The sequence below is a fragment of the Mauremys reevesii genome, linkage group 20, assembly GCF_016161935.1.
Source record: "Mauremys reevesii isolate NIE-2019 linkage group 20, ASM1616193v1, whole genome shotgun sequence".
Classification (NCBI taxonomy): Eukaryota; Metazoa; Chordata; order Testudines; family Geoemydidae; genus Mauremys; species Mauremys reevesii.
The window spans coordinates 15,174,914-15,186,980 of NC_052642.1; the positions used below are offsets into that span (position 1 = coordinate 15,174,914).

Below are 12,067 nucleotides of genomic sequence, written 5' to 3' on the forward strand. Positions count from 1 at the left end.
CTCCTCTTTAGTTGGGGATGGATGATTTAGTTGGGGATTGGTCCTGCTTTGAGCAGAGGGTTGGACTAGATACCTCCTGAGGTCCCTTCCAACTCTGATATTCTATGATTCTATGCCATAAACAAGGTTTTGTTGGACTTTTCATATAAGTATAATGTTCTTGTTACCAAAACTGATTCCTAAACTGCTTTTCTCTTTGCAGTCCATGGCCTCCGGCTTTGTTTATAGATCAGACATTGCTCTTACAAAGGGCAATGGGTTTCAGGTCTTTGAACCAGATCCTCACAGGTATTTAGGCACCTAACTCCCATTCAGTGGAAGCCTTTGTGTCCATTACCATGAGAACTGGGCCTTCTATTATACAGTTCAAGCAGTCACCTGAGACACCAAATATGCAGGGCAGTGCAGCACAATCTTTTTAGTAATGATACTGATCACATGCTCACATCCAGGACCCAGTGCCTAAAAAGCTGGACCAATACACACACTATTGGACTCAGCAGCCCCATGTAAAATTTAAGGGTGGGTAGAGGGAGCACAGCAACACAACCAGAAACCTTGATATATTTCTTTATAGATTGATTGGAAAGATATAGATCTGATTTTAACCAGTCTCACAAATCTGTAACCACAGCTGGCAGGATCTGGCATTCTTATCGAAGAGGCCAAGGACTGAAGTGGCCTTGAGGACTCAGCTACCTTCTCACCATCACCAGGTCAGGGTTGAGCTACAAAGGCAGGACAGAATGCAGTGAGCTCGCACTGCACACGCTGTACCTGTAGTGTAGTCAAAGGACTTTAGTCTCTAGGGTTGCCAAGCCCCAGTACCTTTCACTGACACTACATTCACACCAATCACGGGAAAGACATCATTAGAATCAGAGAAGACTAGGGTTGGAAGAGACCTCAGGAGGTCATCTAGTCCAACCCCCTGCTCAAAGCAGGACCAATCCCAACTAAATCATCCCAGCCAGGGCTTTGTCAAGCCGGGCCTTAAAAACCTCTAAGGATGGAGTTTCCACCACCACCCTAGGTAACCCATTCCAGTGCTTCACCACCCTTCTAGTGAAATAGTTTTTCCTAATATCCAACCTAGACCTCTCCCACTGCAACTTGAGACCATTGCTCCTTGTTCTGTCATCTGCCACCAATGAGAACAGCCGAGCTCCATCCTTTTTGGAACCCCCCTTCAGGTAGTTGAAGGCTGCTATCAAATCCCCCCTCACTATTCTCTTTTGCAGACTAAATAAGCCCAGTTCCATCAGCCTCTCCTCATAAGTCATGTGCCCCAAATCCCCTAACCATTTTTGTTGCCCTCCACTGGACACTCTCCAATTTGTTCACATTCTTTCTGTAGTGGAGGGCCCAAAACAGGATGCAGTTCTCCAGATGTGGCCTCACCAGTGCTGAATAGAGGGGAATAATCACTTCCCTCGATCTGCTGGCAATGCTCCCACTAATGCAGCCCAAGTTGGCCTTCTTAGCAACAAGGGCACACTGTTGACACATATCCAGCTTCTTGTCCACTGTAATCCCCAGGTCCTTTTCTGCAGAACTGCTGCTTAGCCAGTCGATCCCCAGCCTGTAGCAGTGCATGGGATTCTTCCCTCCTAAGTGTAGGACTCTGCACTTGTCCTTGTTGAACCTCATCCGATTTCTTTTGGCCCAATCCTCCAATTTGTCTAGGTCACTCTGGACCCTGTCCCTACCTTCCAGCGTATCTACGTCTCCCCCCAGCTTAGTTTAGTGTCATCTGTGAACTTGCTGAGGGTGCAGTTCATCCCATCATCCAGATCATTAAAGAAGATGTTGAACAAAACCAGCCCCAGGACCGACCCCTGGAGCACTCTGTCTGATACCAGCTGCCAACTAGACATTGAGCCGTTGATCACTGCCTGTTGAGCCTGACGATCTAGCCAGCTTTCTATCCACTTTATAGTCCATTCATCCAATCCATACTACTTTAACTTGCTGGCAAGAATACTGTGGGAGACTGTATCATATATGGCCAAGGTATATCCCGTCCACCACTTTCCTCATATCCACAGAGCCAGTTCCATTCATTCAGCAGGGAGTAGCATTATTGATCCTATCCCCATTTTTCTCTCCTTTTGTTCTTTTCCCATTTCTAGTCCCTTCCCCTTTGTTACTGTAATTGCACTGTTGTGAGTATAGTTGTAATTCAATTTAAATATTAATCCATTTGAGGGTTACATCCTATCAACTAGGAACTGTTTGAGTTGCTTTGCGAAGGGGCAGCTAGAGCCGGGATTCCTTTAGGGCAGTGGTTCTCAGACTTTTGTACTGGTGACCCCTTTCACATAGCAAGCCTCTGAGTGTGATCCCCCTTATAAATTAAAAACACTTTTTTATATATATTTAACCCCATTATAAATGCTGGATGCAAAGCGGGGTTTGGGGTGGAGGCTGCTCACGACCCCCCATGTAATAACCATGTGATCCCCTGCGGGGTCCCGACCCCCAGTTTGAGAACTCCTGGTTTAGGGCCTGATCGTGCAAAGCGCTGAGCAGCTTCTGAGAGGTGCTGAGCCCCTCAGCTGCCATGAGAGAGATTTACAATGAGGCGCCTGCCATGGGAGTTGAGTGCAATGGTGGTGTAGCCGTGTGGGTCCCAGGATATATGAGAGAGAAGTGGGTGAGGTAATATCTTTTATGGCACCAACTTGGCTGGCGAGAGAGACAAGCTGTGGAGCATACAGAGGGCTCTTCTGCAGGCCAGCTGCTCAGGAGGCGCTCAGTTTTGCAGGATCTGGCGCTTAGGGCCTGCTTTTCACAGGTGCTGAGCGCTGAGCATCCTGCAGCTCTCACTGAAGACAAATGGAGCTGAGCGACCGATGCTTTGCGGGCTCAGGCCCTTATTTTTAAGCCTTTCCCTTGGGTGCTGAAAGATATTTTTACACGTGTGACACTTAGATGCTGCTTTTCTATCTTTTTTTTTTCGTGCAGGGATGACTAACAGCAGGGAACTCCCTGTATTCCAATCCTGGGCAGAGCCAGCTCCATTTTCCTGTGTGCTGCACAAACTTCCCTGCCTGGTCTGTCACGTAGTGTGTGCCCGGGTCACGTGTTTCCCCGGCGGGGCCTTTGCAGAAATGGGGCGCAGTTCCCTTTAAGGCGCAGGCTTGCCCGTAGCAAGCCATGACTAGACAGATTATCCTGTCCGGGGTGACTGAGCTCCGCCTCCCGCTCCCACCCCCTGCAACATCAGGCGGTTTGTGTAATCCCTGCAGCTCCGCCTCCCTCCACGTTGTTTGTCTTGATTTATTGTGAAAGATTAAACACCGCAGAAGATGTTGCTTTGCCTTTGCTTTCCGCACCACACCCTCCTCCTTCAGTCCCCCCCCCCCAAGATCTGTCTTCTTCTTTCTTAATCATCAACACGCAGAGGAGAGAGACCACAAGCAACAGGAATAAGGAGCCTGGGAGATCACACCAGTTCCTGTGCACTTTTTACTGTCTAAGGGGTTAGCGGTCGGGAGTGACGCACAGCCCCGTGTCTGGGGGGGAGGAGTGGAGATCACCTCCTCAAATGCCCTCCCCCAGGCTCATAAACCCTGCAGCGTAGTGTGAGTGTCAAATAAAACGTGCCCCCCGCTCCCCCCAGGTGAATACACCTGGCACTGCCCCCCATCATTAGGTACCGTTCACTGGAGCCATTTATAACCGAACTGAATCCAGCCAGCGGAGCGGAACCGCTTCCCTCCCCCAAAACAAGACGCCCCGCTGCGTGCAGGCAAATGCGCCAGTTCCTTATCCCCGAAGATCGAGCGGACTCCCCCGCGGTAATGCTTCCGGTATCCACCCAAAACCAAGCGTGCTCAGCACATACCCCCGACCTACGGTCTCCTGCACTAGGCCGGGTATCGTAAAGCACCGAATCGTTCGGGGCTCCGGATTGCACCAGCTTCTGAGCACCTGGCATCAGGTGCACCCAGCAGACCGTGCGAGGCGCCTGCCGGCTGCCCTTGATTGGAGGTAATTCATTTGGCTCGGAAATGAATGCAATGCGCCTACTGGAGGCAGAGACCTCCCCTCCTGGAAACAGGCAGGGTTTTCTGTGCCCTGCAGTTTCCTGAGCCTCGCTAAAACGTTTCACTGGTTCATTGGGTTCGCAGCATATTAGGATTTTTGTTTCCTGATCCCACTGCGGGTTGTTTTATTCGTCCGTCCCTCTCCCCCCGCCCTTTATACTCCATGACTTTGCGCATCTCTGTACCAGGAGCGTGGGAAGGAAAAACCCTCTCCCAGTGGCACACTGACGGAGGAGCTGCTATCAGGGTTCACCGGGGGTAACGTGCCCTCCTCCCTCTCCAGTGCGCTGTTCCTGGCTGCCGGGGAAACTCCAAGGGTGGCTGGCCCTTTAAAGAAGACGCCGTCGGAGGCAGACGGAGCAGGGTGCCCATGTGGAGCTGCTCCATGCCTTGTTGTTTTCCAAGCGGATTGGCTCAGGGCAGGATGACATATTTTAATAGGATGCAAACGCACTGCGGGGGGAGGACCAGGTGGAAAACCCGGCTACTGGATTCTCCCTCCTCCTGCATCCCACAGAAAACTCACCTCCCTCCTTCATCCCCTTGCAATTAGACCTTAGACATCATTTAATACAAAATAATAAATTGGGATCATGGGCCTGTCTCTTTCTCTCTTGTGGGCAAAGTTTATCTGAAAGCAAGATGCATCCTTTCTCCCTAAGAATGAACAAAGTAAAAGAAACTGACACAGTGCAACTGAAAATAAGGCAGATGTCTTTGTCAAAATAAATGCTGCAGAGGTTTTTTTTTTCCTCTGCAGAAACACCTGAAGTAGCCTTAATCTGTATTTGTACACAGTTGTGTACAATGAAACTTCCCTCCCTGTGCTGCAAGGAGTAATCCTGTGTTGGCAACAAGGGGTGAATTAAATGGTCTAACAGGCCTTTTCCATCTCTATTTGGATACACAGTTTATTTAGCTTGTCCTGTATTATGCATGGAACCTCATTTCTATTCAGTAATATATATAGGCATATATCAACAATTGTGGTAACATTTTGTCTTCTTTCCATTTCCTTGTAAAATCCCATAATAAGTTAAATATTTGAAAAGTACATACGGATACGATGATGCAATACCCTTTCCTTTTCTAGGGACCTGGTGCTGTAAACTGAGCCATATAGGTTGTTCCCTGTCCCGGCATAGACCATCTTGCAGAATCAGTAACTGCAACATTATCATGTTTATCTGTTTTTATGAAAGATCTGTCATTTACGTTGAGTTGTATGCACAATTAATAGAGGTATTTCCAAATAATTCATGACATCTGCAGAAAAATCAGCTGAGGTGGGAGTTCCAAGTTCCATTTGTGTTAATAAAATATCAGGTGACTGTTAAATTGGCACAAGCTATTTCGGGCCTGGTAGTGCAGAGCACCCAAAAGTCCAGATGAAGTCCAGGGGAGCTGGAGGTACTTAACACCTCTGAAAAATCAGATCCCAATAAATAATAACAGGCTAATTCGACTGGAAATGACATGTGAGCAATGATACTGCAGCAGCAGTGGGTTGGGAAAGAGAACAGAGAGCAAAATGACCTAATTTTTTCCATCTATAATTATTATAATTCCATGAATGACCCTCCAAAATCAGACCAAACCAGTCTAATTTATGGGACAGAGTCTTTTTGGATCAAGCTGTAGATAGTTTTTAAACTATCTCAAACAAGTCCAAGTTAAAATAAAGTTCCATGAAGCTATTGTCTATCTATGCCAGTTTGAATGACAGATGGCATTTTAAATGTCTCACTCAAATACACACCAGCAAAAATAAATCTGCCACGAAAAGGAGAAATTAAAAATAAAATCCAACACATTTAAAAAGGATCCCAAATAAGAGCTTTGGCAGATTTGCTCCCTCTGAGTAAAGAGGATTCACTCAAAACAGCAGTGGTTAAACTCCACCCCTGCAGAATGGCATTGACGAGTTCCAGTCCAGTGACCTACAAAGATCCAGGCCGGGTTTTGTCTGCAGCTGTCTGTATAGTAGCTGAGGGCAGTGTTAGTCCTTTTTTCTTGTTGTGTTTCTGTTACATACTCATCGCCATCTTGTTGCAAACCCTTTTCTTGTCTGGAAGATTCGCAGGGGATCGGGGTGGGGGGTGGTTCGATTCGGCATTTTTACTGGGGAGAAGGCAAGGAGAAGGAAACCCCCGTTTTTGTTTTTGTTTTTTTTAAAGTCTCCAGGATTTTGGATCCTCCACTGAAAGGCAACCCAAGCGATGAGCATTGAGACACTTTTGGAAGCGGCCAGATTTCTGGAATGGCAAGCCCAGCAACAACAGAAAACACGTGGTAAGGGGGGGGGGGGAGAGACAGCATGCAAAATCGGAATTAGAGCTGTTTAAAGACACAGGACACCATTTTCCAAAAGCTGAAAAAAATATATAGTCTTTTATTTTTACAAGAAAGCAGCCTGATTTCCAGCCACCCGTCGCTGCACGGTGTGTTACTTACTGTGTCTTAGGCGGGTGGAGGGTACACCTTGCTTTCAAAGCTGATTTGGTAAGAAAAAAAGCATGGTCTCCGGAACATTATGTTCTGAATTAAAATAAATTGAAGGGATGATTGCAAAGGGGCTTGGAGTTAAATCAGTCTCCCTTTAGGCTTTCCCGTCGCCTCTGAAGCAGGCACGTCTTAATTTTTGTTGGGAGTTGAGCACTTAGTAGCGATGTGCTGACACATGCTTGTGGGCGATCGGAAAGCCCTGGTTTTCGGGAGATTAACGTTGCCTTCCCCCTTTTCTCTCTCATTCACCCATAATGCAGAGACTCTTATTCTTTGGACGGGAGTCTGCAAAATGCACTTTTTTTCCGTTGCTGAAATGATGAAAACGATCGTGTTCAAAAAGTCAGAGCAATCGAAGCCTGTTTTATTTTTATATTTTTTTTGCTCAAAACCTAAAGTATATTATAGTGTGTCTGTGCTGGTGGGTTGGGAGGGGGGTAGTTATTCTCCAAAATGACCCGCAGCCTGTCTGCATAGAACCTGCCGGCGATCTGCTTTGCAGTTGAATTCGTACAATGGTCATTAATATATGTAACGTGTACAGTTTTTTTCCCCTTGTGGGGAAAATCTCCTCCTGTATTTCAGATCTTAGGGCGGTGGCAGTACTCCAGCAGAGGGGAGGCTGCTTTTGCATAATGAAATGACATAGAGTGTCATATGATACACTCCACCGTTCCGCCTCCCTCCTTTTTTGTATGTTCTGCCTTCCCGGAAATTTGCAGAGGGGAACCTTGGGTTGTCCCCCCCCTCCCTCAGCCGATGGGGTGATTGGGGTGGGTGGGGAGATCCGTGCTCTCCTGCGCCCTTGATTCCGTCTGGGGGGAAGGATCTGGGCCAAGGCAAAGGCAGGGCTGTAGCTTTCCTCTCTCATTTGGAATGTAGCATGTTGCTGCGTTCCAAACTAGTTAGTTTCATTGGGGGGGGAGGATGACGTGTCAAGCCCCGCCCTCTACCACGTGCGCCGGGGACACTCCCTCTGGGGCTTCTGCTGGGTTGCTTCACCGCTGCACTTTCATTCTTACAACAGAGCGTGTGGTTGGTTGGGGGAAGGGCTTCTCCAATCGGAGCTGGTGCGATCAGAAGTGCAAGGTGTTAAAGAATATTCCACCCCCCCGCCCCCCGATCATCTGCTAATGAATGTTGGTGCAGTGCTTTGAAAATGTAAAGTGCAAAATATGTTTAGCAGTGCATCTCCTGATGCAGGAAGAACCAGCTGTCACCCCAAGGAGTTTATAGTCTAAACTGGATGAAAATAGGGCAGCAAGGACTTTGGTATTTTCCCTCCAGCTCATCTCTCTCACCCCCTCCCCCCAACCTCCCCATGTGATCTTCATCCTGCAGGTAACAACGTGTGTATATGTTACGATGATTATTTAATTTCTTATATTGTGGTGGCATCCATTGTGCTAGGCATGCCACACACACAGAGGCAGACCTGGTCCCTAAGTGCATCAATCTGATCTACCAATTCCCACTTGCTTGCAGGGAAGTGTTTTGATCAATTTTAGTGATAGTTTTAAAATCGTCGTCCTGTCGCTGACGATGATTTTATGTGTGAGTGCGTGTACAAGTACAGCACTTCCTTTGTGGGGATATTTTTGGCTGAGTGGGTGTGGAAATCTCATTCTAATTGTACTTTAGACCTGGGCCTACATCATGACGAGCCTAGACAAAATTGAACTCGGGACCTTGACTGGCATTCATGATAGTGGGTGCAGGAGAGTACGGGCAGGATGAGACCTCCTGTATGAGGTAGTATAGAGTAGGGCATCCCCACTTCCAACCTGTCATTTTTAATCACATGGTAGCATAGTTGTAGGTGCAGATGGTACTTGCTGCTTGGCAAGAATGCCACCTTTCCTGATGGATCTCTGTACTTGTTATTGACCTTAACCCAGGCATAATTCACTTCGAGTGTAACCTTTTCAAAAGGAGAAGATCAAGTGTGTGTGCACGCACACACGTGTGGTTTTAGATTAGCAATGTATTAATACAATTAGTGGGCTTTCAGTTAATTATTCTTGAAAATATTGCAGTAGAATTTTGGGATTCCCCTTTTTATTTATTAATTTTATGTACACGTTGTCAAGGCTGCTAGAGCTGTAATGCAGCATTAGCTCGGTGACACTACTGTACCTGCTGCAAAAGCAAGAAGGAACAGTTCTCTTTGTGTGTCATTGCTGTGGGATGGAGCTGAAAATCTATTGTTTCACTGATGAGTCATGCAGGAGATAGTGGTTGTTGCAAAGAAAGGCAGCTTGGAGACATGAAAGGGCAGACAGCTTTCTGGTTAACTAAGAAGGAAAAATAGTCAACCTATGCTTGTGGGTTAACATATCTTCTCCTCCTGAGCAAGTGCTAATGTCATTGCTGGGGCCTGGAAGTTGTACTGCATCCTGGAGCAGTACAGCTTTAGGGTGAATTGAAAAATCCATGTGTACATTTAAGACAGTGATGGTTTACAGTCTCCATATTCAGACTTGCTCACTGCTTAGTGCTAATATTCCTAGCGGCACGACAAATGCATTCTAGAAGTAGAAGAGATGAAATATGTGAGACGTGGTGTCAGGCCGTGCCGTTCATTGCGCAAACCACCTCTTGAGAAGATGGTTATTTTTGAGGCGCCCAAAAATGTGCGAGGCCCATCTCAGAACAAGTAGAGGAACGGTCCCAGCTGTGGCTGGCAAGGTGAGCTCATCATGACACAACAAATGAGGGGCACAAACACACAGGAGCAGGTGGCAGCAGCATGAGCGAGAAGGCACAAGAATGACTCAGGTCAGCCAGGCTTGTGCACAGCTTGCGAGCTGCGGGGGACTTTTGTTAAAATTAGGCTTCGTGGCAGAACTGAGTTTGAGGAGGGGCTTGAGCAAGGTGGTGTGGCAAACCAAGCACAGAGAAAAAAGGCCCCGAGGTGTCTTCTTGAGTCTGTAAACCCTTCAGGGCAGGGATTGTCTCTTTTCCCCCCTCTGCCTGTATAGCACTCAGCACAAATGCCCCTGATCCTGAGTGGGCTCTTTGGGTGCTACCTTCATAGAAATACTGACTACAAGTGCTGTGAGAGGTGGTCTCAACACTGGCAGAGCGGAGAGGGCGTGTGGTAGGGGAGCGTCAATGTGAAAGGAGACCAGGTCAGAGAAATGGGTGGTACCTGGTGAACAGCCTCAAAGGAACAGCAAGTTGTACGGACTTGGTATATGGAGGAAACAGCTGAGCAACTCAAAGGTCGGGGGGAGTGACACAGTTGACGCGATGGGCAAGAAAAAATATTTTGGGCAACGGCGAATGTGTGGGGCTGACACTGGGAGGAGGAAGACCCCGGAAGAGCGGCTGCCGGTGCTGCTGGGGTTTGATGTTGCTCTGGCAAGGACACACTGGAATGTGCTGGCCTTGTAGGAAAGCGAAGCAGGAAGCTGCTGGGGAGGCCCTGCTGTCCAGAGCAAACTCCAAACTCATAGACCATGTCGCTCTCCCTCTCCATCCCATTGCCGGAGAGGGAGAAAACTTTCGGCCATGGCTCCTTATGCCTCCACCCAGCCATGGAACTGGATGGGAAGAAATCACTGCTCTCAGAGGTCCCTCTGCTACAGTTTCCTCTTTTTTTTTTGGCAAGACTCTCATGTTTCTAACATGGAACTGTTTGTTTGCCAGAGCCAGCAGAGTAAAGATCAGTGTATCCTTTGCTGTGCTGCTCTGGGGAGAGATCCAGCCACTAGTAAACACTTTATAGCGTGGGCTGTCATTTTCTGTGCCTTTCTACAGCACTTGGCCCAATGGGACAACAAGCTGTTGGCCTCCAGGCTCTTCCACAATATCAATGCTAAATGTCAAGAGGGAAGGAGGAGAAGATTAAAGTAAGGCTGAGCCTGTTTTTGGAGATCCCCGTAAATGTTAAGTGTGGCGGTGGAACTTTTCGCTTCAGTAGTTGGTACCCAGGGTTCCGTACTGTCTGTGACTACGTACTGTGGGGGGTACATCTATTGATGTAGAGGTTTGCACCAGTCTTGTATTGAACCACGGGAGCAATGTCAGAGCAATGCGTTAGAATGTTGATTCGCTGGTGAGGAGACAGTGGCTGGGATACAGTATATGCTGTCTCAGGAAATCTTCAGTGAAAACATGGGATGGGGACCCAGGAGACCTGAGTTCTGTACCTGGCTCTGTGACTTGTGCAATATGAGTGTCGGCAAATTACTTTACCTCTCTGTGCTTCGTGTGTGAAATGGGGCTATCAGTGCTGATATGCCTCCCAAGGCTGTTGTGAAGCTTAATTCACTAATGTTTGTCAATTGCCTTGAGGTCCCTGGGCAGAGGGTGCTAAAGGGCAGAGAATTACGAAGTAGTATTAAAGCACTTGATCCTTCTTTGACCCAAATACATAACACAAACTCAGGACGAGCGATACCAACGGAGACAAATATTAATACAGTGTAAAGCATGTAGCTTTCACTTTGACACAAAATTACAAAGGCGCCACCCTCCCCCCTGGTAGTGAGAGGCCAATGGACAGCCTACCGGGTGAGGCCTTTGGTTGAAGCACAGGGTGCCGATGCGTCCAGCCAGTCCAGAAATCCAGATTGGCTGAACACTCTAGAGTTCTTTATAGCAGGAAGTGGAAGACTATTCAAAGGAGGCAGTGTGGCCAGTTTGATTTCTATCTAGGGCAGTGCACCCACCTGCAGAGGCTCCACCCATCTGGGCAGGCATGATGGATGGACTGGTCTTGACAGCGAGTCAGGGTTGAGGAGGAGAAGATCTGCTTGAAAACAGAGGAAGCCGTAAGATCCAGTGAAGAGAGCAGTGGTTATTCTGTTGTTCGACGTGCTGAGCAGCTTCTATCACCAGCTGGTTTGTATTTTTTTTTTTTCCAGATTGACCCTGTTAGTAGATTGCAGCTTGAATGTTCTCAAACTTCAGGGATTACTGCAAGGAAGAACTACTGGGAAGGCTTCTTTTGCTAAACAGTAATGAAATCACATTCTTAAGGGAGTCAGCTGATCTCTGCAGAAGTGTGAAGGGGATCTCTATCCCCATACATTGCACTGAACAGTCGCTTAAGAGATCTCTGAAGCATCTAGAAAAGGCCTGTAGGATACCAGGCTTGATAGAATGAGCTATGTGGTCTGAGCTGAGATGGCAAGTCCTGTGTTTGTAGGACTGTCATGTCACTGTCAAATCTAGTGCATAAAACATTGTCAGTTTCACAGCAGAAACAGTACTAGCTCCTGAGGATCATGTCTCTTCCGTTTAATTGTGTATCTCAGAAGGCTGGTTTCCCCTGATCACACATGTGGCTTCCAAATGTTTTATAAAGCTGACTCAAGTATTTCCAAATATTTCATTTCCTCAGAAGTTACACTGATGCCTTTGCTCTTGGCCGTCCTGCATTTCCTATCAGACATACGTGGCTTTTTGTTGCTCTTCCATCCTTTCTGATGTGAAGAAAAAACTAAACCAGGTAGGGGATTGTTTACCTTAACTGGTAACCTGGGTGATCATCTCCTTCAGTT

The 12,067-nt window shown here is 47.4% G+C and overlaps 1 protein-coding gene across 3 annotated transcripts in view; it reads left to right on the forward strand.

Annotated features, from left to right (window-relative positions):
* Positions 1 to 3,473: 3,473 nt before the first annotated feature.
* The window catches only part of MNT (MAX network transcriptional repressor), a 69,533-nt gene continuing 60,939 nt past the window's right edge, over positions 3,474 to 12,067 (forward strand). Inside the window, exons 1-2 of one of the 3 annotated variants that reach the window (XM_039508098.1) lie at positions 3,474 to 3,996; positions 6,230 to 6,344. In XM_039508098.1, coding sequence (XP_039364032.1) covers positions 6,272 to 6,344 — 73 coding nt within the window. In that variant the 5' untranslated portion in view covers positions 3,474 to 3,996; positions 6,230 to 6,271. Of the gene's footprint in view, positions 3,997 to 6,034; positions 6,345 to 12,067 lie in introns of those variants that run through there. The other 2 variants (XM_039508096.1, XM_039508097.1) reach the window with 2 other exon arrangements.